The 23,655-nt window shown below is 34.1% G+C and overlaps 1 protein-coding gene across 2 annotated transcripts in view; it reads right to left on the minus strand.

Moving 5' to 3' along the window:
- The window catches only part of Mark1 (microtubule affinity regulating kinase 1), a 139,867-nt gene that overhangs the window by 37,226 nt on the left and 78,986 nt on the right, over window positions 1–23,655 (minus strand). For both annotated transcript variants that reach the window (XM_074048287.1, XM_074048288.1), the window contains exons 4-9: window positions 17,549–17,597; window positions 16,593–16,658; window positions 12,838–12,908; window positions 9,140–9,196; window positions 2,728–2,964; window positions 2,522–2,641 (exon numbers count right to left, since the gene is read on the minus strand). In XM_074048287.1, the coding sequence (XP_073904388.1) occupies window positions 2,522–2,641; window positions 2,728–2,964; window positions 9,140–9,196; window positions 12,838–12,908; window positions 16,593–16,658; window positions 17,549–17,597 (600 nt within the window). The remainder of the gene's footprint in view (window positions 1–2,521; window positions 2,642–2,727; window positions 2,965–9,139; window positions 9,197–12,837; window positions 12,909–16,592; window positions 16,659–17,548; window positions 17,598–23,655) is intronic.

Consider the following 23,655-nt stretch of genomic DNA (forward strand, 5'->3'; position numbering starts at 1 on the left):
TTCGGTGAAGACAGTAAGAGCTATCAGACTGTTTCTGCCCTTTGACACAGTAATTCCACTCTGGATAATTTACTAAGCATATATCTCAACAGGAAAAATAAAGCATACCACATTATTTTTTTAACAAAGGTAATGGAAACAACTGTGCAATAAGCAGGAATTAGTTTAATAAATTATGACATATAGCCCAAGAAGAATGACACAGCTATTATAAAGAAGGAGCTCATTCTTATGATAAAGAAGTACACACCACAAACTTTTACTAATGGATAAAAAGTTATTTTCATATATCAAAGAAAAATATTTGAAAACAGATTTTTTTAAATTTGCAGATTTTTTCACAATAAAGCTGGTATGAAAAATAAAGACAATCTAATATAGTTTTTGAAGTCATTGATACTTCAAGGAAAGTTTCTCAAGGTTTAATAAATCCTTTTTAAAAAAAATGGAATCAGGTTTCCCTGGAAAGTCATTTCTGGCAATCATGAAGCAGGCCAATTTATATATAGTTAAAATCTGCACTATTGTGATAGTATTTCCATTATAAATTCATGGTTCTGTGACTGAAAAACTTATTTCTGATAATGGGAACAGAAAGGTTCCAGACTATATTCAAATACATCAACTTGAACTTCTGAAGACTGAATGTCTTTTAAATGTCTAATCACTCTTGGTTCTGATTATTGGTGTATATTAATTATACAAAATAATGGGTTTCATTGTGGTAATATCAAATGTTTTTATTAAAACATAATAATTTGGCTTTTTAATTCAACTCAAAGTACCATAACACTTTAATCCTTAGCATTTTTTTTTCAGGCCCTGGTTTTATGTGCCTTTAATATTTTTTTCCCCCCTTTCCTTTGTGTTCATTAAACAAGAAAAAAAATTTTGTAAGCTTACTTTTTGTAGCTTTTTGTTTGCCCTTTATATTTATCATGTTTTTAATTTCTTCTCTGAGGAGAAATTCTCTGAATCTGTGTCCTCCAATTCAACTCAGTGCCTTTTGAGGCCACTGTGGCCATAGACAGCCCTGCTGTTATCTCTGGCAACCCTCAGCATTTTGATGTTAAGGTTGGAAGACTAAATATTTGGCTACTATAAACTAATCATACACTAATCATCTTTAAAAAAAGAAGGACACACACATTTGTAAGCTCTATTATCCCCAAATAATTTTTGTGTGTTCCTTTTAGTTTGCCATTTAGCTGAGCTGCTGCTTCAACTCTGTGCATCTGTCACACTCAGGTAAAGTAGGTTCCTAAGATAAAAATGGGTAGAGAAGCAGGAATAAGAGAGATTTATGTTCTCTAAAGTTCTAGAGTTTTAGAACTGAGAGTCAATAATACTAACTTTTAAACTATTTCACATAATTTTCTATGAATGATGGTTGAAAACAAGCTTAGAAGAGCAATGATATAAAAATGGGATTTTTTACTTCAGATGTATTAACCTTTCTTTCACCCACAAAAACCTTAAGCCTAGAACTAATCACTCTAAACAATTCAGTAAGTAAGTGATCCACTACTATGAAGCATTTAAAATAATTTCCCTTTAGCACTCACCACCCTTGACTTCCATTAAAACATATTTTACCTTTTGGCAAAAAATATTTGTGGAAATAAAATTACAAAGCCCAGACTAACCTGACAGCTCTGTATATGAGGATGATTCACTATAAGGCTGTCTCCTAACCAGCATAAGGTCCATGCCAAAAAGCCCCATTGCTATACTAAAAAAGTACAGTTAAATGAGGTTAATTCTCTGAATTTCCTATCCTCCCAATTAAGGTAAATAAAAGGAGACAAAAAAGCCCAAGTACATAATGCCTGCTGAATCCCTGAAATTACCTTAGAACAGTCCAAAATATCATTCTTAAAGACAGATGGACAAAATACTTGAGAAATGATTTATCCTAATTGTAGTATCAGAAGGAAAAAAAATGAATGTCTTGTTATATGGACTTCTGATATTATTTGGCTGTACAAAAGCACATATGAAATGTGTGTAGGCAACATAGCAGCGTATTAAGAAATAAAAACACCCATTTCCAGTATGTTCTACTTAAATATTAGTAAATTTTCTGCATTGATGTTGAGAGGTTTCTACTACAATTTTTGACATCAGATACTAATCTCAAATATAGTTTGAGTATGCACTGGATCAGAATTGTCACAATCTTTTTTCATGCTTGAAATATTTGTTGAGTCCTTCCTAAGATCAGGTTTTTGTTTTGGACCAAGTACTATCTGACATAGGCTAGGTTTTCCTCCTTCTCCAATTAAAAGTCAATTTTATCCCTATTTTTGTGTAATTTTAATTTAATACTTTCAGAAATAAGCCTTTAGAGAAACCTACCATAACAAATTTTGAATAAAGACTCTTTCCCTACGTCAAAACAAAAGGTAAATTAGATGATATGGCAATTTTCCTAAGGAGACATAAGAAACTAGTGGTCTAGTGCTTCTAGAATACCTTAATTATTAAACTTTAAATATGGAGTACCAAAAAAGTCACTTACTTCCAAGCTGCCTCTCTTTACTGGATTCAGCACTAGTAACTTCTTCAGAAGGTTTTCACAGTCTGTGGACATGTAGAAGGGAATACGATACTTCCCTCGTAAGACTCGCTCTCGCAGTTCCTTAAAAGGAAAGCAAGCCCTTAAAACTAGTTTGTGCGATTATCATGTCTGGAGATAAAAACATTGACATCAAGTCTAGCTGATACCTTTAAGTTCTGTCCATCAAAAGGCAAGGAGCCACTGACTAACGTATAGAGAATGACACCGAGACTCCACACATCCACTTCAGGCCCATCATACTTCTTTCCTTGGAAAAGCTCAGGAGCAGCATATGGTGGGCTTCCACAAAATGTGTCCAACTTGTTCCCAACTGTGAATTCATTACTAAAACCAAAGTCAGCAATTTTAATATTCATATCAGCATCAAGGAGAAGGTTTTCAGCCTGAGAGGAAAATAATAAAAAGGACAATGTAAAAAGCCTACATAAAATAAAAAACCTTCATTGTATTTATTTCAGATCCCATACTTGTCTCATTTTAAATGTAGTATGAAATTTAAAGCCCAGCATGGTACCTCAATGAGTAGCTGCTAAAATGACATCTATATAAGACTGAATTTTAACACTAGAAAAGGAAAGCTCTCATTTATATGCATATGTGCAACTATGTTTAAAACCCATTTCCTTCCACAGGTTATTTTAAATCCACTTTCATAATTAGAAACATCTTGGAACTATACCTTAATAAGACCTGTTCTAAAGAATACAAGTCAATATAACTATTTCACCTTGGACTTAAACCAAATTTACCCAAAGGAGTTCTATTTTTAACAGGACAAGGGTCAACGGTATATCTAAAATGTCTGCCAGTCAGGGTTCTAGGACTACTGTATTCATTCCTTTGTCCTCTCTTAACATGCCTTTTGTAAATGGAAGCAGTTTAATAAAGGACTTGCTTTCGTACATGTTTGTTTGTTTGTTTCAAATTCCATATTTCAGTTGATGAATAGATTAACAAAGTCATAGATTACTTTATAAATGTGTTTCACCAAAATAAAAACCAGAAAAAGGAGTAAAATTTCACCAAAATGAAAACCAGAAAAACTTCTGCTCTATCCTTAGAGGATTCAGTAATCATCAGAGCCTGGTACTCTGCCCATCACATCTCTCTTTCCTGACCCATACCCCTTTCCTTCTTTTTTTTAAAAATAGTATACTAGCTTAGGATATTTGTTTTCATTTTGTCTTGGAAAATGGAAAAACAGCTAGCACCCAAAAGTATGTAATAAAAAATGAGGCATCACTGGAGTGACACATGCCTGTAATCCCAGCACTCAAGAGGCTGAGGCAGGAAGATCTTGAGTTCCAGGCCAGCCTGGGCTATATGATGGGACTCTGCCTCAAAATAAATTGCAAAACAATAACTAACAAATAAACAAAAGTGTTATCATGAGGGAAGTGATCTTGTTCAAAGTGGACTCTATACATATATGTAATCATCACCCTTGTAATATTAATTAATGCTAATAAAAATTTCTAAAAAGTGTGTTTTATGACATAAATATTATAAAAGCAAGTAAGTTTGGGATATTTATATTAGATCATAACATTTACTGGCTATGTGATTATGTGACCAAAAGATGATTTTCTGAAGTAAGGGCCTGGACTTTTCCATTTCTCTAGAACTGTCTGGATGGAGACCAAAGTACCAACATAGCCTCAGAAGAGAGGTCTCCTTCCAGGAGTGTATAGGAAAACTCTACTTGACTAGAAGGAAAACACACATGTTGGAACATGGATTTATTGGCAGATTTTTTGTTTTGGTTTGTGGGACTGGGGTTTGAACTCAGGGCTTTGCATTTGCAAAACAGGTACTCTACCACTTGAGTCACACCTCTAGTCCATTTTGCTCTGGTTTATTTTGAAGATGTGAGTCTTGTGAACTACTTGCCCAGGTTGGCATGAATCACAATCCTCCTGATCGCAGCCTCTCAAACAGCTAGGATTACAGGTGCGAGCCAATGGCATCCTGATGGCAGATTTGTTTTTATACAAGAAATAAGATCATAAGCTGGGAGTCAAACACAGAAGCAGGGAAACAGTCCTCCTCTTTCTGTTGTGTGGAAGTGATTTCCTTAAAATACCCAAGGGAAAAAACTGAGAAATAGAAACATTTGTAACAGTAGAAAATTTGTAGACTCAGAAAAGTGGAGCCAAAATACAGGATTAGACTTTTGACAACTATTCAGAACAGTATATTCAAATACAATTCAAATTGATAAAGTGAAAATGGCAGACTCCTAGGAAAAGAAAAATGTAAGTTAGATTTGGAAGAAGGAAGAGAAAAGGAAATAAAAAGACTGAAACATTTAAGCACAGGGAATTTCTATCCTTACTTTTTCCTAAACTTTTTTGACCACAACCATTTTTTTGACTATCATAGATTTTTTTAAATTCCAAAGTATGGTACTTTATACTCATCACATATATTTAGTGTTCACAAAAACATTCATAAGCTTTTGTTATTTTGAACTCTAATGCAGACAATGAACACTAACTCTTATATCAGGCAAACATGGATCTGTACCCTGACCTTGCTTCTATCTGAATGGGACCTTGGGCATTTTAGTTTGGGACAAAGTTATACAATTATCTATTTAAAATAAGCTAGTTAAGTTTAGGGTGAAAGGCTGGAAGAAGATTTACCAAGCCAATGGCCCTCGAAAACAGGCAGGAGTAGCAATATTTGTATCAGACAAAGTAGACTTCAAACCTACATTGGTCAAACAACATAAATAAGGATACTTCATACTAATAAATGGGGAAATACATCAAAAGGAAACAACAATTATCAACCTATATGTACCCAATGTCAGTGCACCCAATTTCATCGAAGATACACTAAAGGACTTAAAAGTACATATAGACTCCAACACAATGGTAGTGGGAGACTTTAATACCCCTCTATCACCAACAGATAGGTCATCAAAAAAAAATCAACAAAGAAATCCTAGAATTAAATGATACCATAAACCAAATGGACCTAACTGATGCCTACAGAATATTTCATCCAACAATGATGAAATACATTCTTCTCATCAGCCCATGGAACTTTCTCCAAAATAGATCATATCTTAGGGCACAAATATAAGAAAACAGAAATAACCTCCTGTATTCTATCTGATCACAATACATTAAAACTACAACTCAACAACAAAAACAACAAAAAGCAACAGCAGAAAACATGCAAAAAACTGGAAGCTGAATAACACACTGCTCAACAATCAGGTCACAGAGGAAATAAGAGAGGAAATCAAAAGGTTCCTGGAAGCTAATGAAAATGAAAACACCACCTTCCAGAACCTATGGGACACAGCCTCTTAGGCCGTCCTAAGAGGAAAGTTTATGGGCAAATTTCAAGATAATTATGACCAACCAAAACTGAACAAAGAGGATATTAACCACCTAAACAGATCTATAACATGAATGAAACTGAAGGAGCAATAGTCTCCCAAAAAAGAAAAGTCCAGGACCTGATGGATTCTCAGCTGCGTTTTACCAGACCTTCAAAGAAGAACTAATGCCAACACTACTTAAACTTTTCCACAAAATAGAAAGGCAAGGAACACTGCCGAACTTATTCTAGGAAGCCAGCATTATAATCATCCCAAAACTGGACAAGGACAAAAAGGAAAACTACAGGCTAATCTCCTGAGTGAACATTGATGGAAAAGTCCTCAATAAAATAATGGCAAACTGAATCCAACAACATATCAGAAAGATCATTCACCATGACCAAGTCGGCTTCATCCCAGGGATGCTGGGATGGTTCGACATATGCAAATCTGTAAGTCTAATACAGCACATTAATAGAAGCAAAGACAAAAGCCACTTGATCATCTCAACAGATCCAGAAAAATCCTTTGGTAAGATTCAACACCACTTCATGATAAAAGCGCTAAGAAAACTAGAAATAGAAGGAATGTACTTCAACATTATATAGGCTATATATGACAAACCTATAGCCAACATCATACTTAATGGGGAAAAACTCAAACCATTTCCCCTAAAGTCAGGAATGAGACAAGGATACCCACTCTCTCCATTCCTATTCAACATAGTACTGGAATTCCTAGCCAGAGCAATAAGATAAGAAGAAGAAATAAAAGGAATAAAATAGGTAAAGAAATAGTCAAAGTATCTCTATTTGCAGATGACAGGATCCTATATCTCAAAGACCAAAAAACTCCCAGACGCCATAAACAGCTTTCAGCAATGTAGCAGGATACAAAATCAACTTACAAAAAGTCAGTAGCCTCTCTATACATCAACATGAACAAACGAAGAAAGAATATATGAAAACAATTCCATTTACAATAGCCTCAAAAAATACCTAGGAATAGACTTAACAAAGGATGTAAATGACCTCTACAAGGGGAACTACAAACCACTGAAGAAAGAGATCGAGAAAGACCACAGAAGATGGAAAGATTTCCCATGCTCATGGATTGGTAGCATCAACATAGCAAAAATGACTATACTACCAAAAGTACTCTACATGTTCAATGAAATTCCCATCAAAATCCCAATGACATTCACCACGGAGATAGAAAAATCTATGCCAAAGTTTATTTGGAAACAAAACATCACGATTAGCCACAAGGCAATACTGAGCAAAAAGAGCAATGCTGGAGGTATCACAACACCTGACTTCAAACTACAGAGCCATAGCAATAAAAACAGCATTGTACTGGCACAAAAACAGATATGAAGACCACTGGAACAGAATAGAGGACCCAGATATGAATCCACACAGCTATGCCCGCCTTATTTTTGACAAAGGTGCCAAAAACTACAATGTAGAATAGAAAGCCTCTTCAACAAATGTTGCTGGGAAAAGTGGTTATCTGCCTGCAGAAAACTGAAATTAGATTCATGCCTGTCACCCTATACTACTATCGACTCAAAGTGGATTAAGGACCTCAGTATCAAACCCAAAACTTTGCAGGTAGTACACAAAAGAGCAGGGAATACCCTGGAAACAATAGTTATAGGTAAGCATTTCCTCAGTAGAACCCCAGCAGCCCAGCAACTAAGAGAAAGGATGGACAAATGGGACTACATGAAATTAAAAAGCTTCTGCACAATGAAAGAAATGGTCTCTAAACTGAAGAGACCACCCAGAGAGCAGGAGAAAATATTTGCTGGCTGTACATCAGACAAAGGATTGATAACCAGAATATACAAAAAACTAAACTCCCCCCCAAATTAATGAACCAATAAAGAAGTGGCTAACTGAACTAAACAGAACTTCTTCAAAGGAAGAAGTCCAAGTGGCCAAAAAAACACATGAAAAAATGTTCAACATCCCTGGCCATAAAGGCAATGCAAATCAAAACCATACTAAGATTCCATCTTACTCCTGTTAGAATAGCTATTATCAAGAATACCACCAACAACAAATGTTGGCAAGGATGTGGGGAAAAAGGAACCCTCATACACTGCTGGTGGGAATGTAAACTAGTACAACCGCTTTGAAAAACAATATGGAGGCTTCTTGAAAAACTAAACATAGATCTGCCATATGATCCAGCAATATCATTCCTAGGAATATACCTAAAGGAATGTGACTCAGGATATTACAAAGACACGTGCACACCCATGTTTATTGCAGCACTATTCACAATAGCCAAGCTATGGAAACAGCCAAGATGCCCCACTATCGATGAATGGATTAAAAAAATGTGTTATTTATACACAATGGAATTTTACTCAGCCACAAAGAAGAGAGAAATTTTGTCATTTGCAAGTAAATGGGTGGAACTGGAGAACATCATATTAAGTGAAGTTAGCCAGGCTCAGCAGGCCAAAAATAGTATGTTCTCCCTCATATGCAGATTATAGAACTAAAACAAATGCAGCAATATATTGTACATGGTCACACACTAAGGGGAGGCCATGAATGGGAGGAATAGGGAAAGGGAAGGGAACCTAAAACTTGAATATGGTTGATATGCTCACTGTCCACAAGTGAATATAGTAATCTTAAACTGGCACAGGTCACATGGGAAGGCAACTAGAAAGCAGTGAAGAGGACTGGTAGAGATGAACCAATATGGGTTGTAATATACATATGCATGTTAATAACAGGAATCTCTCTGTATATCTCTCTTTATCTCAAACTAGCGAAAATTATGTCTTTCTTATTATCTCCTGTGTTTTCTCAGGAGAAGAAGAAGGCAGAACAGGTTCTTCCCAGAAGCTGGAGGGGAAGGGGGGAAGGGGGGAACGGGGAGGTGGGGGTAAGAGGAGGAGGTGGCCCAAACCATGTATACACATGTAAGTAAATGTAAAAATGATAAAATAAAATAAAGAAAAAAATAAGCTAGTTAAATTTTGAATCCAATCCTCTATCCTTTGATGCTAAATAACTTCATGGCCATATTTTCTTCATTTGCTCAATACAAATATTGTCTTTCATAAACTTGCTATAATAATTATATAAAAACTGATTTCTTATTACAATGCCTGGAACAGTTAGGTAACCAAAGAGATGATTCTAATTTTATTATTAAATATCTTAGCAATTAATACTTGTATTATAAAATCAGTAGCTTACCTTAAGATCACGGTGAACAATGCACTTTTGATGACAATATTGTACGGCAGATACAATCTGAAATAAGTATTTGGATAAAAAAGTGTTATTTTATGGTAAAAACACTGTAATTTTCCCACAATTATCACCTCCAATTTAGATAAACTACTAACACATATTTCAAAGTAGTATTTAGTAACTTCTTTAACCCTTTAATTCAGAAATCTATCATTTTAAAGTGATGAAACTTTTGCTCTTGAGTACAAAATGTATGGAAAAGTAATATTAACTTGCTAAAACATACATTTTGTCAAGAGCCCAGGAAGATTTTGTATGGTGGTTATATTTCTCTGTTTACATGGTTAAAAGTATACAATTTGTAATTTTGGCCAAATGATTTATAACAATGCTGAAATAAGCTTTGGGACACATAAATTAGTATTTCATTTTAAAAAGTAAAACTCTATTTTAGGAATTACATCAAATTTGTTCAAGGTATGTTCCCTCAATTTACTAAGAACTTATCAATGAGATATTTAATAATATCTCAGATTTATTTATTCAAATATAAGGAAATAGGGAAAAATTTTAATTTTAAAAGGAAACCAAAATAATAAAAAGAAAACAGGAAAGATGAAATTTAATCTTACACTAGTCACAAATTCTGTCAAGCAAAGTATTCTACACCTGTAATTGCCTTTGGTATGCAATCATAACTTTTAACCACTGCATAGGGCTCTTAGGGGACAAGGGTCAAACAGGGAAGAACTCTACAGTATAAATGCCAAAACTATAAATGAGAAATAGATTATAAAGAATTCTATGGTACTTCTTTATTACAAAAAACACAGAAATGGAAAGAATCTGATAGCAATTGATAAAGGGTTATTTTGCATATAAAATTATATCTGATGTCTAAGAGTATGACCATTTTAATGCACCGAAGAACATCTAATTTGCTGGATTCAGTTAAATGTAAACACAGTTTGAAGGCTGAAGTCGGTGAGTCATTTACAAATAGAGGCAGAAATGAGATTTTTAAAGTCTAAAGGTGCTAATGAAGATGACCATGCTAACAGGAATATGGCTGAATAAAAAGACTTCAAAGTGAGTGAAACTGATAATTCAGTATTAGAAAATCATTTAATATATATTAAAATGGTTCAAAGACAAAGAAGATGTGGAGTCAAAACAAAATCAGCATGTAATGAATAACACATAATGCAATTACATTCATTTCATTGAAGTCAGTTTATTGAGTACCTGCTATATGCAAGAGAATGTGCTGGCTGCTAGGGAAGTATGAAAATGAACACTACATGGACTTTGCCCTTAATGAGCTTACATGTGATGAAGAAGGGAAAATGTACATGTGAGTAACTATAGTGTAAGGTAGAACATAGAAGCAGAGATACAAAGAAGTGAGAGCATCTTAAAGTATAAAGAGTAATTTTAGTTGGAAATGCTTCCCAGATGAGGTGCTATTTGATCCAAACCATCCTTGAAGGATGAGAATATTTTAAAATCTCAAGATTTTAGTATGGAGCAGAGGTAAGATGGTAAAATGCACTAATGATGAGGGAACACAATGTATTTGAAAAGTTGATGAGAAAATGGTGACAGTGGGAAACAAACTTTTTTTTGGGGGGGAGTATCAATGATTGATCCTAGGGTCCTATGTGGTAAACATACTCTTTTACCACTAAAGTATATCCCCAGCCTATGAGTTAAACCTTGATAGGTTGGTAAAAGTTCGTGAATTCCAAACAAGCAAGTACTACAGAATCGCTAAATGTTTTTGGGCAGGATGACTGTGAAGGCTTATAATCATTTTGAAGTATGAATTCATAAAACACAGCAGAGCCTAACCACAAATATTTGTAATATTAGATATTTCAAGCAATATGCTCAAAATTCTAATACCCAACTTTCACTTATGTTTATTAGTGACAAGACATATATTTCCATGTATATTCTATTGAATATACTAGTAGATAAGTGATAGTTTGTTCACATGACAGGTGATAGAAATTTGCTGGTAATATTATCTTTTACAAGTCACACACATATGATATAGTGAAGGTGTTTACAGGTAATGATTTGATTATCAAACATAATCAGAGGCCATGCATTTCATATCAGACAGAATGGTCTTGATGAAAGCAATTCTACACATATTCCTAGAATCAAAAATTACCTAAGCCTTAAAGCTCTAATGGTAGAAAGATAAAAAGAATGCTCTATATTAAGCATGCCTTTTCCCTCACAGAGAATGACCTCTGAGTAGCATTCACATATAGTAGCTCATATACTACCAGACTTGCCAAGCAGTGTGTAATTTCTGCCATGAAAGAAGTTTTGGCTTCAGACACCCCAAGAATCCCTACCCACAAGCCCAAGTTTTACTGCATTATCCTATGGCTAGACTCTCCTATCTCAAAACATTCTGTACTGCCGTAAACAGGATGTAGGCAACTTCTCTCTATGATCCTTGAGGACAAAATTTACAACCAGCCCCGCTCTCACCTTAAGGCTACAAATGTCAGTATTTTTTGCTAAGGTACAGTGGCTGGGGTTACTTTGTGATTACTTTATAAGTGGGGCAGGAATTCCTAAGCTTTAAGTAGTAGCCTTGATCTTAGAATCAATACTGTGACTTTTTTTTTTTTTACAGCTTCTCATATCTTATGAGATGCAGAGGCAATGGTGTAGGCAGTAGTTGCTAAAATGGCCTTAAACTGTTGTATTGTCTTTGCTTCGTAAACCTAATAGCAGGGTCAAGGGCATGTATCTGTATATTCTTGCTAGTATAGTATATTCTTTCACTGTTAATTATTTTAAATCTCCCTCTCTCTCAGCAGTACTCAGGGAGTTGTACTTGCTCAGCAGTTGCTCCACTACTTAAGCCATGCCCCAGCCCCAGAATTTCTTTAATGCAAGAATCAGTATTAATGTTCATAGAAGAGATATTTTGAGCCATTTTAAAATGAAAATTCAAGTTTCTAATATAGTAAGGTGTCTGCTAAAACCTTACTTCTGTGCATTTTATGATTTATAATTTCTACAGTAATTTATAAAGTATGCTTATTTTAATTATTTCAATACTAAAAATTAAAAATAAAGGCCTAGATGAGCTAAGTTACTTTTTTTCTTACCATTTTTATAACAAGTCACATTGAAGTTGAACTGAAAATATGAATATCTTACCATAGTCTTCTGTCACATTTCCAAGGTTCCTTGACTACAAGGCTAAATAAAATTAACCATACTCTTAAGTATATAAAATAAGTTTTAATACCAACATATCTTTAATTGTAAAAGAAAACAATACAGTAATTTCTTGTAACAATACATATATATGATATATAAGTAAAGCTAATAATCTTTGATAACTGATATTGGATTCAGGTGTCAAAGGATTAAGTATTTCTTTTCCATTTCAGTCTGGTATTTCCAAGACACAAAGAGTTAAACAAGGTGAGTCTCACTTATAAAAATTTACTATTTATGACCATATAAAATAACCATCTGCAACTATTTTAAATTTAAATTCAGGAAAAATAGGCTTCTTCTCCAGGAATTTCCCATTCTTAAAAAAATATGAGAAAATAGGAATTTTTCTTTTGAAAATGCCATGTACTCTTGAAGTCCACTTAGGGATACTGTACATTGTATACCACTAAAATATCAGCAAAATAAATTGAAAACTACTTCCATACCTGCCTAAATTTTGCACGGGCCTCTTTTTCTTTCATTCTTCCGTGGGCAACTAAGTAATCAAATACTTCACCTGAATCAGAAAGGTAAAGCAGGTAGTAAAACATACACAGATTTTTGGTTAACAGTATATGCAACTGTCAAGTTTTTGCCTTGTTTTTTAAAGAAACTTTGGCCCACTATTTTCTGCTGTATGTATGTAAGCCACAAACTAATACATGAATACAGAAAAAAGAAAAAATTGCATATAGAAGTGAGTATCTGCAGCAATTTATGTTTTAGCAAAACTCTAAAAATAAATCATAAAAATAACCAGGAAAACTTGTTTTCTGCATTCAAATATTACATAAAAATACAGTCAACTCTTTATTATCCACTCTTATAAAGAGAAACTAGAACATGGGGATCAAAAATTACATTTAGCTTTGTATTGGGGCCTCCATTAAAAAAAAAACACAGTTGTATTATAATGAATCTGTCCTGGACTCTTGATCAAATCCCATTTCACACTGACTTCTTTCTTTCCTTCCTATATTCTGAGTATGCTTATTCTTGCTCTACTTATAATACTTTGAAAGTTAACTACAAATTATACAGAAATAAGTCATTCTTCTATGCATCTGCTACCCCAAATGAACTGCAAACCACCTGAGCAGCATGGTCATAACTGTGTTTTATTTGTATCTTCATCTCCATAACAGAACATAAAAGTGGATAGGTAATAAATACATGTTGAAATAATGTAAAAATAGCTAGAAGTTGTAGACATTTCCTATTGGATCCATTACTTTATATGTCTACAGGTTTTTAAATTTCTCTAGTCAGTAATAGTTTAGAAAAAATATTTAGTTACAATCTTAAAAATAAAATATTATCTCAATGTAAGGGAGAAATTTATTTTCTGTGCCCTTATAATTTACATCACAAAGATAGATATGTATATTAAAAACCCACAAAATGGTTTAAAAAGCTCACAGTCAACTAGTTATGAACTAAAGCTTTAGAATCAGTCCAATTTTCCTTTGAGTACCTATTGAAAGACATTATAAGATGACTTTTTTGGGGGAGGGTACTGTGGGGGTTTTAGCTCAGAGCTTCACATTTACTAGGTTTGAGCCATGCCCCTAGCCCTTTTTGCTCTGGTTATTTTGGAGGTAGATCTTGCTTTTTGCCCAGACCATCCCAGACTGTGATCATCCTATTTTTTTCAACTGAGATGGGGTCTTACAAACTTTTTTGCCTAGGTTGACATGGAATAGTGATCCTCTTGATCTCGACCTCCCACATATCTTGGAATAACAGGCACAGGCAACTGTAACCAAATATTGGTTGAGATAGGAATCTCACTAACTTTTTGCCTTGGCTGGCTTCGAACTGCAGTTCTTCAGATCTCAAGCCTCCTAAGTAGCTAAGATTACAGGTGTGAGTCAGCAGTGCCCAGCTAAGAAGTTTTTAAAACTCCATTAAGACTCACTTTTTACCTAGTGTCTACTTACATGGCTGTTGTGAAGATTAAACGAAACAATGCATGTGCTTGGCACAGCAACTAGCATATAGTAAGCACTCAATAAATGATATATTTGTACTTAGGTATACAGATATATTACATATATAAATATGCAATATCAATCTGAGAATATAAGCAAAGTATTAAAAATCAAATATGCAATGGATGTATGCGAGATGAAACTAATACATCTACAATGCTGAGTAGTAATACAGCATCAAGCATATGTTAAGTGATTAAATGGGATGATGAAAACAGAAATGAATGGATGCTCTAGTTGACTCATCAGAGCAGTTAATTCTAGATACATGTTAATAGCTGCTAACTCCATTTAACCTGCCATAGTAGTTAATTCTAGAAATGTGAGTTTAGGCTAGGTAAGATATATGTAAGGGTTTAAAACTGTGTATCTGTTCTGAGATTACACCTAGAATGTGCAGACTCCAGATATTTTCATGACTCAGTCCTTCACTTGTGCTTATTGTTTGTGTATGGTTTCTTTCCCCAACTACAATGTAATCTGGAGGGTAGAGACTTTATCTTTGTTCACCTGTGCATTTCCTGGTAAGCATTTAATATTGTTTGCATGAATGAAAGAAGTAAACATGCCATAACTTTTAATTGGTTCTTTTTGATTAAACATGGCTGAAAAATCATAAAGGATTTCCCTGACTTTCTAATAACTGCAGATTAGTGAACAGAATCAGCTGTTCAACTCCTGGCTAAAGTGGCAGGTATGGTGTCTGACCCACAGTTCCCCTTAATGCAAGATTTCTAGTGTATGTATCACATTCAATCTTGAACTATATAGAAATATCAAAGGAAATTTACTGTTTTATTTTCTAGAGTCACCTTCCTATTTTTGGATTAAAAAGGTGAAAAAATGATTTCAGATTTACTGCCACAGAGCCATGGTGGGTTTTTTTTTATTACTATTATTACAGAATCACTGATTGACAAGACCCAAAGAAAACCAACTGCCAGGAGCTAGAACTGAATGGGAACCAGCTGGTTTGGGCTTTAAAAATATATATAAATCTTGAATCTTCTTCTCTACTTCTCTATACTACTTTCTTCTGCCTCTCTCAACTATGCTATTGAAGCAGAGCAGTGATGACTCTGTGCTGGTCCTCTAGCCATCTCTCCCCTTCTTTAGCACCAATAGAGAGTTGACTGTACTCGCCATCAATTGTTAAATCAGTTCATATATTAATATTAACACAGCCTTGAGGTGGAACTTTATGAAAGGTGAAAGGTGCCCACAGATTTTCAGTTGTCTGTAATTTCTAAACTTTAGATCAATAAAACAAACAAAAAAGAGTCTAACTAGATGAAAATTAACATTGAGGATTTCCATCCTGACAGATTGGTATGGAAATTTAACTAACAGATAGAAAAATAAATAGTTTATTATGCGGTATTCTCAAGTTTATTAGTTTTATTATAAGCCTACATTTTATCCAAATTTACACAGCTATATAAATATAATTTTAAAAATTCAATAATGAACATTAATGATCCAGGCTTTTGGATCACGTCAAAAAACCTACATTGAAATATTTTCAGGGTAAAAAAAGTTTTGCAAAGGATGAATTTATTAAAACATTTAATCTGCATAAACAACTGAAGAAATAACTACATATTCAATATTTAAAGTAAAATTTTTAGAACTCTGGGGAGAAACCTTATAAAATATATAGTTTAGATGCTATAGACTGAATAAATCCTCTTTATTCCAGTTTACATAATATCTTTATCACCATAAAAAAATCTATAAACTTTATTAGTTAAAAGGGCTCAATATTAAATTCAACACTTTTTCTATTAATAAAAAGTTAATAAAATTAGCCAAATCATTTCAGCTGCCTTATTTCTTTTTCATTGGTGAAATTCTCTGACCCTTTAGAGTATTTTTAAGTATTCTTTTAAACTTTTAAAAGATCTATTTCCATAAATTTAAAATACCTTTTTGAGAAGTCCTAACGGAATAATAATTTTGAGTCAACAGATCTTTAAGAGAAAGCATAGAAGATGAAAGTGGTTTTCTATTACATATCAGTATTTAAAATCATTCCTATCATTCAAAATATACATATATCCTACTACAAATGTACCTTGTTATATTTTTGTTAACTCAGTCCTCTAATTTTATATCATTAATTTACAACACATAAATGTCATAATGAACCATTAGGCATTATTGATTCTATGTCTCATCAAAGAGAACATTCCAAAACTGCTCATTCTTACCCCCACTTGCATATTCCATGACTAAATAGAGGGTCTTCTCTGTTTCAATAACTTCAAACAATTTCACTAAAAAAGAAATGAGAGATATAACTCTACACTCATTAGCATAGAATGGACATGCTTCAACAGTAAATCTTAGGCAGCAGTAAGCCAAGGGAAAATGTGAAAATTTGCTAAAAAATGATTAATAATAATTTTAAATTAAAAAGAATTATTACTGCTATAGAAGAAAACTACTTACCACCTACCACAAATTTGGAACCAATTTTTGAGTTAAAAAATATTTCTGAGATTAAAAAATCATCAACTTTTTAAAAAGAGAAATCTTAAAATCAAAAAAATAGAATTTTAGTCAAAGCTTAAAATGAGACTTCAGAAATAAGGAATAACAAAGTGTTAAATAATTTTTGGCATAGAAACATACATATATATTATGCTGAGGGAAATCAGAACTTACTGAATGAAACAGGCTTGCTAAAATTGTAATCAACTCTTTACTTCCTTTAAAATGCAAATAGTTGTCTTGTCTAGAAACTATGATCAAACTCAAATGCGTATTATTAAAATATCAAATCCTTTTTAATAAATAGTTAACTAGTATATAACCTCTACAGAGAGATACAAGAAATTAATTAAAATTAAAAATCCTTTTTAATAAATAGTTAACTAGTATATAACCTCTACAGGAGATACAAGAAATTTATCTGTATGAATAACTCCAAATTGTATCAGCCATTTTAGTAGAAATAGAAAAGTAGAAAACAGAAATGTGTAGCCATCGGTTAACTTCCTTATAATCTGTTTTTACCCAAAGCATCGTTTTCTCGAAAGTAGAACTTTCTTCAGTTTATATAAGGTATTCTTAAAATTGTATCCTTTCCCATACCTTCAAATTAAAGCAGATACTTTGTTACTAACTATATATACATATATATATGTATATATAAATGTCATACCTATATTAGGATGATTCAGTATCTTCATTATTCGTACTTCTCGAAACAACTGTTAAAAAAAAAAAAAACAATACTCAAGCAAAGAGTCAATTAAGATACTCATCTGAAAAGAGTCAGCTGCTTACAAGACCCTGTAGGATTCTGGCAATGAACCTCCCGGTAGATTTGTTTCTCAGCCCCAATCCTGCACAACAAGCTATGTAACTTAGACCAATACAATTAAATTCACAGAAACTGGGTTTCTAAAAGAATTTCGACTAGGTGAATTCAAATGGTTCTGTGCCTGTGTAGTGTGGGAACTGCTGTATATAATAAAACTTACACTTTACTCAACAACTCTTTATAACTAGAGACAAAAGAAAAGCACTGTGGCAATGCAACTGAATGATATTCATCAGAAACAATGCTCCTTGGGGTCCAGTTCTTTAAAGCCATCTTTTTTGGCTGATCAGATATTTTACTGAAAGATTTGGGAGCATTTTTGGATAGATCTGTAGAATAATTATTAAATAAAAACAGCTGGGTATGGTGGTTCATGCCTATAATCTTAGCACTTTAGAGGTTGAGGCAGGAGGAGTGTGAGTTTGAGGCCAGCTTGGGTTACATAGCAAGACCCTATTTCAAAACACTAGAAATAACAAGTCACTTAAAACAAGAATGTTAAAATTCCTTTCCTTCTAATTTTTAACATGGCACATACACAGTTTTCAAAAGCATGATCTGACATTTTTCCCCTTTATATTATCTTTGAGTAGGTGTTAAGATTCAAAATCAAGCAATTTGTTTAAGAAGAAAGAAGAACCAAGAATTGGTGGTATTCCATAAAGTACATATTAAGATATGTATTTTATTAGAATAAAATCTAAAATTAGTTTTTCCTGAGGCCAAAGATATATAAATGGCCAAAAAGAAGATGGAAAGATGCTCAATATTACTAATTGTTAGGGAAACACAAATTAAATCCACAATGAGATACCACTGCCCACCCATTAGGATGACCACTACCAAACAAAACAAGTGTTGGATGTGGTGCAAATAGAACCCTTTGGCACTGTTGATGGGAATGTCAAATGATAAAGCTTCTATTGGAGGTTATTGTTTGATGGTAGAGTTTCAGTTTGAGAAGATGAAAAAAGTTCTTGAAACAAACTGTGTTGTTTGCACCACTGAACGCCACAAAACTACTATTTTAACAATTTTGTTGAAACAATAAATTTTATGTTATGTATATTTTTCCAATGGTAAAAGGCACTTAAAGGTAAAAGGCTAAGCTATCCTCAATAATTCCTATATGAGATCCAGGAAGAATACGTCTGTATGTATGTACATATATACATTTGTATAAATTTTTACAAAGCCTGTAACACTTAAAACTTAATTAAAAATTACACACCAGTAAGTGGAATATAAAGGCAAATCCATTCACGGTTAAGACAGTACCTTTCCATAACTGTGAAGTATATTGTTGGTTTAAATTTGGGACAAAGAGCACAGAGCTTCACATCCCAGTGGCCTTCAGCACACTTGGGATCTCTTCCCCTGACTCTAACAGTGCATCTTCTCAACTGTCTACTTGCTGTTTTCCTTCCTGCTACCTTGCTGGCTGCACAGTCTTCCACAAGATCCTCTCCCCTGCACCTGAGTCTTTACACGGAGCTCCTCAGCATTCAGCAGCATTCAGTGCTTAGTCCCTTGTCTTCTTGTTCCTCATGCTCTTCCTGGGTGCTTTATCATGGCTTCAAATATCATTAGTATGCTGCTGACAACTTAAATTTCTCATCCAAATTACTTTTTGTCCTAAAGTTTATGTATAAGTACCTACTCATATTTTCACTTGACTGTCTCACAGGAGTTCAAACCCAACACTTGATTTCTCACACCAAATGGGGTTTTATCAATGCCACTTGAAAAAAATCCATAATCTTTAACATGTACAATCAAACCCTAAAAATCAAGATTCTGTTTGCCCCTTCATCCTCATCTCAGGACACTCTTACTCCCAGATGGACTGCACTCCAGCCATCAGCATCTCCCTCAGTTTCTTGAACCCACTGAGGTCCTTACCAACTCAGGTCCTGGAACAATCTGTCCCTCTGACAGGAATGAATGTTCTTCTCCCCACCATTTTTAGGGTTATAAAATATTTCAAATCTGTTGAAAAGTACAAAAACCAATGTAGAGCCTCTGAATCTACCTCCAAGGTTAAACAGATGTTAATATTTTGTATTATGATACTACATTTGCATCCTTTCTATTTTTAAGAAAATTATGAATTTTTAGTTAATTTATTAACCCTTACAAACATAAGGAGAAACTCACCCCACCTCTTTTTCTTCCTTCTTATCCTAGAGATAATCATTACTTTTTATACATACATACATATATATATGTGTGTATATGTTATATGTATGTAGCAATACATACATGGAATCATATTGAGTATATCTTTCTAATTTTCTTTCATTTGATATCCTGTGTAGAGATTTAATCCATATAGATATAGATCTGGTTTATCTATCTTAATTGCTGAGCTAACATGTTACATGAAGAACCACAGTTTACCAATGATGCAAACAGTAACATTGCTGACGAGTTCCCTAGGTACATACCTAGAATAATTGTTTGATAGTGACTACATACATCTTTTTGCTTGTTTGTTTGTTTCCTTTTTTGTGTGTGGTACTGGGAATTGAACTCAGAGCCTCACGCTATTTATCTTCAATTTTATTAGGTGTTGCCAAATTGCTACCCCCATCCTTGCCCCATTCTTCACTTGAAGGCCTAGCACTGAAGAACTATTGATTGCCTATCTGTGTCTAGACTGCTGTACCTCCAGCTGTACCACAGCCCTAAATAATGACTCATTTGAGCTCCAAGTAATTGATGGTTTACTGATTTCTCTGACAAAGGGAGGTGGCTTCCATCCCAGAAGGTCCCATGGTGTTTTGGACTCCTCACCTCCTAAACAGGGCTAAGAGGTTTAGAAAAACAGCTATTTGCATGGATCAAAGACCTTAATATAAGGCCTGAAACTGTGAAACTACTGCAGGAAAGAGTAAGGAATACACCGGAATATATAGGCAATATGTATATATATGTACATATGTTGGCAATAACCTCTGAAATAGAACCCTAATGGCTCAGCAATTAAGAGAAAGAAGTGACAAATGGGACCATATGAAACTAAAAAGCTTCTAAGATAGCCAAGGAATGGGAGAAAAGTTTTGCCAGCTATACATCTAACAAGGGATTAATAATCAGATTTTACAGGGAGCTCAAAAAACTAAACTCCCAAAGAATCAATGATCCAATGGAGAAATGGGCACATGAACTGCACAGAAATTTTTCAAAGGAAGAAATCAAATGACCAAAAACACATGAAGAACTGTACAACATCACTGGCCATAAAGGAAATGTAAATCAAAACCACAGTAAGATTCTACTTCACTCCTGTTAGAACGTCTATTATCAAGAACACCACAAATGTTGGTGAGGTGCAAGGAAAAAGGAACTTATATGTTGGTGGGAATGTGAGTTAGTACAACCACTATGGAAAGCAGTATGGAGGCTCCCCCCAAAATTAAAAATAGAACTGCCATATGACCCAGCAATACCACTGCTAAGCATATATCCAAAGGAACTTAAGAGACAGTAAAGACAAAATTGCACACCCATGTTTATTGCACCATTATTCACAATGTCAAGCTATGGAAATAGCCAAAGATGCCCTACAACTGATGAATGCATTAAGAAGATGTGGTACATACATACAATGGGATATTATTCAGCCATAAAGAAGAATGAAATTTTGTCATTTGCAGGTAAATGGATGGAAATGGAGAACATCATGTTAAGTGAAGTAAGCCAGGTTCAGAAAGACAAAGGTTGCATCTTTTCTCTCATATGTAGAAAACAGATCTAAATACAAACCCAGCATTATCATATATATCATATACAGATATATATGATATGTATTTGTATATATAGAACATGCTTCCAAAAGTAAGATTGTTAGAAGAGACTAAGGGAAGAGGAAAAGAATGATAGGGAGTGAATGATATTGAAGCCCATCATGTCTATGTAGGAACAAAACACAGTAGAATACACTGAAAACTGTTGAATACAGGGTGGGGGAAAAATTTAAAAAGAGTAATAGAGAGGGTATGATTAACTAAAAGTACAATATATTAAAATTAAGATGCCAAGGCAAAACCCCACCGAACAATGAAGGACAGAAATGTAATATAGGTCATGTTAAGGAGAGAGTAACAGGCAAAGGGAAAGGGTAAGCAAAAAGAGTAAAGGAGGATAGTTATGATTGAGATATTTTCTACACATGTATGAATGTGGAACATTGAAACTTGTCTAAGTCATTTTAAGAAGAGAAGCAGGGAAAGAGGGAGAGTAATAGAGGGGATGAACCAAGTTGGGACACAATATATGTATATATGGAAATATCACAATGAAAGTCTCTGCAAAATATTTAAGATTAAAAAGAACCATAGTTATGTAGTTCAGCTACAGATGGGGAATCCAAGGCCCAAAGAGGTAAAGTGACTTGCTCAAAGTCAGTCAACTTGTGTGAATTTGAATGCTCATGTATGATGATTCCTAACCCACTACTCTTTGTACTATGCAATTCTGAAAAATAAATATGATTGTCTTCTTTGACTTTAAAAAACTGGATCCTAATGCAGATAATGGGCTTTAGGTGATAATAATGTATCACTGTAGACTGATCAACTGTGATAAACATACCTTTCTGGTGCAAGATGTTTATAGTAGGAATGGTTGTGCATGTTTCAGGGGAGAGGGTACATGTATACTCTACTTTCTGTTCAATTTGCTGTGAACATAAAACTAAAGTGTATTATTTAAAAAAAGAAAAAAGAAATGTTAACTCTCATACTACCAAAAAAACCAAACAAACAACTATTTGCATGCTACTTGGCTCTTGTCAAAATTGACTACCTGAAACACAGAGGAATACCCACATTCACTGACCAAATTGCTTTCCTTAGGTATCCAAAGCAGGAAAAGGTGAGGAAGGCAACAGCAGAAGGTTTATACACACACACACACACGCCCTACTTTATTTTTTAGAGTAGTTTTAGGTTCACAGCCCCTTCCAAACATGTAAAGTCTCCCATCTCCATCAAATCCTGAACCAGAGTGGTATGTATGTTATTATTAATGAACCTGCATTGACAAACCATTACTACTCAAAGCCTCTACTTCACATTAAGGTTCACTCTTGGTGTTATACATTCTAAGAGTTTGGAGGAGTGTGTAAAACAGGTAGCACTATTTTTAGCACTGTGCTAAAAATACACTATGCTCCACTTTTCTCCTCCCTAAGCCCTTTGTTTCACTGTCTCCATAGCTATAGCTTTGCCTTTTCCAGAGTGTCATATACTTGGAATCATATAGTAGGTAGCCTTTTCAGACAAGCTTCTTTCACTTAGTAGTATGCATCTAAGGTTTCTGTGTGTCTTTTTGTGGCTTGATAACTCGTTTCCTCTCAGTGCTGAGTAATATTCCGCAGTCTAAATGTACCACATTTTATTTACCTATCCACCTACTAAAAAGTAACTTGGTTGCTTCCAAGTTTTGCCAATTATGAATAAAGCAGATGTGTGCAGGTCTCTGTATGAACACAAAATCCTTTGGTAAATACCAAGGAGCACAACTGCTGGGTCATACAGTAAGAGTATGTTTAGTTTTGTAGGAAACTGCCAAGCTGTCTCCTATAGTGACTATGCCGTTTTACATTTCCACCAGTAATGAATGAATTACTCTACATTCTCACTAGCATTTGGTGCTGTCCATGTTTGGGTTTTCACCACTTTAATAGGTGTGTAGTAGTAATTCATTGTTTTAATTTCATTTCCCTGATGACATGTGAGGTGAGACATCTTTTTGTATATTTATTTGTCATCTATGTAATTTCTTCAATGAACTGTCTGTTTAGAAAATCATTTGCCCATATTTTAATCACTGGTTCATTTTCAATAGTTCTAAGTCAATTTTTGAGGCACCTGTCCCAATCCTCAACATCACCAGATGCCTGTGGATAGTGAGGAGCATGGAATATATGTCAGATATCC

This window comes from Castor canadensis, chromosome 11 (genome assembly GCF_047511655.1).
Source record: "Castor canadensis chromosome 11, mCasCan1.hap1v2, whole genome shotgun sequence".
Taxonomy (NCBI): domain Eukaryota; kingdom Metazoa; phylum Chordata; class Mammalia; order Rodentia; family Castoridae; genus Castor; species Castor canadensis.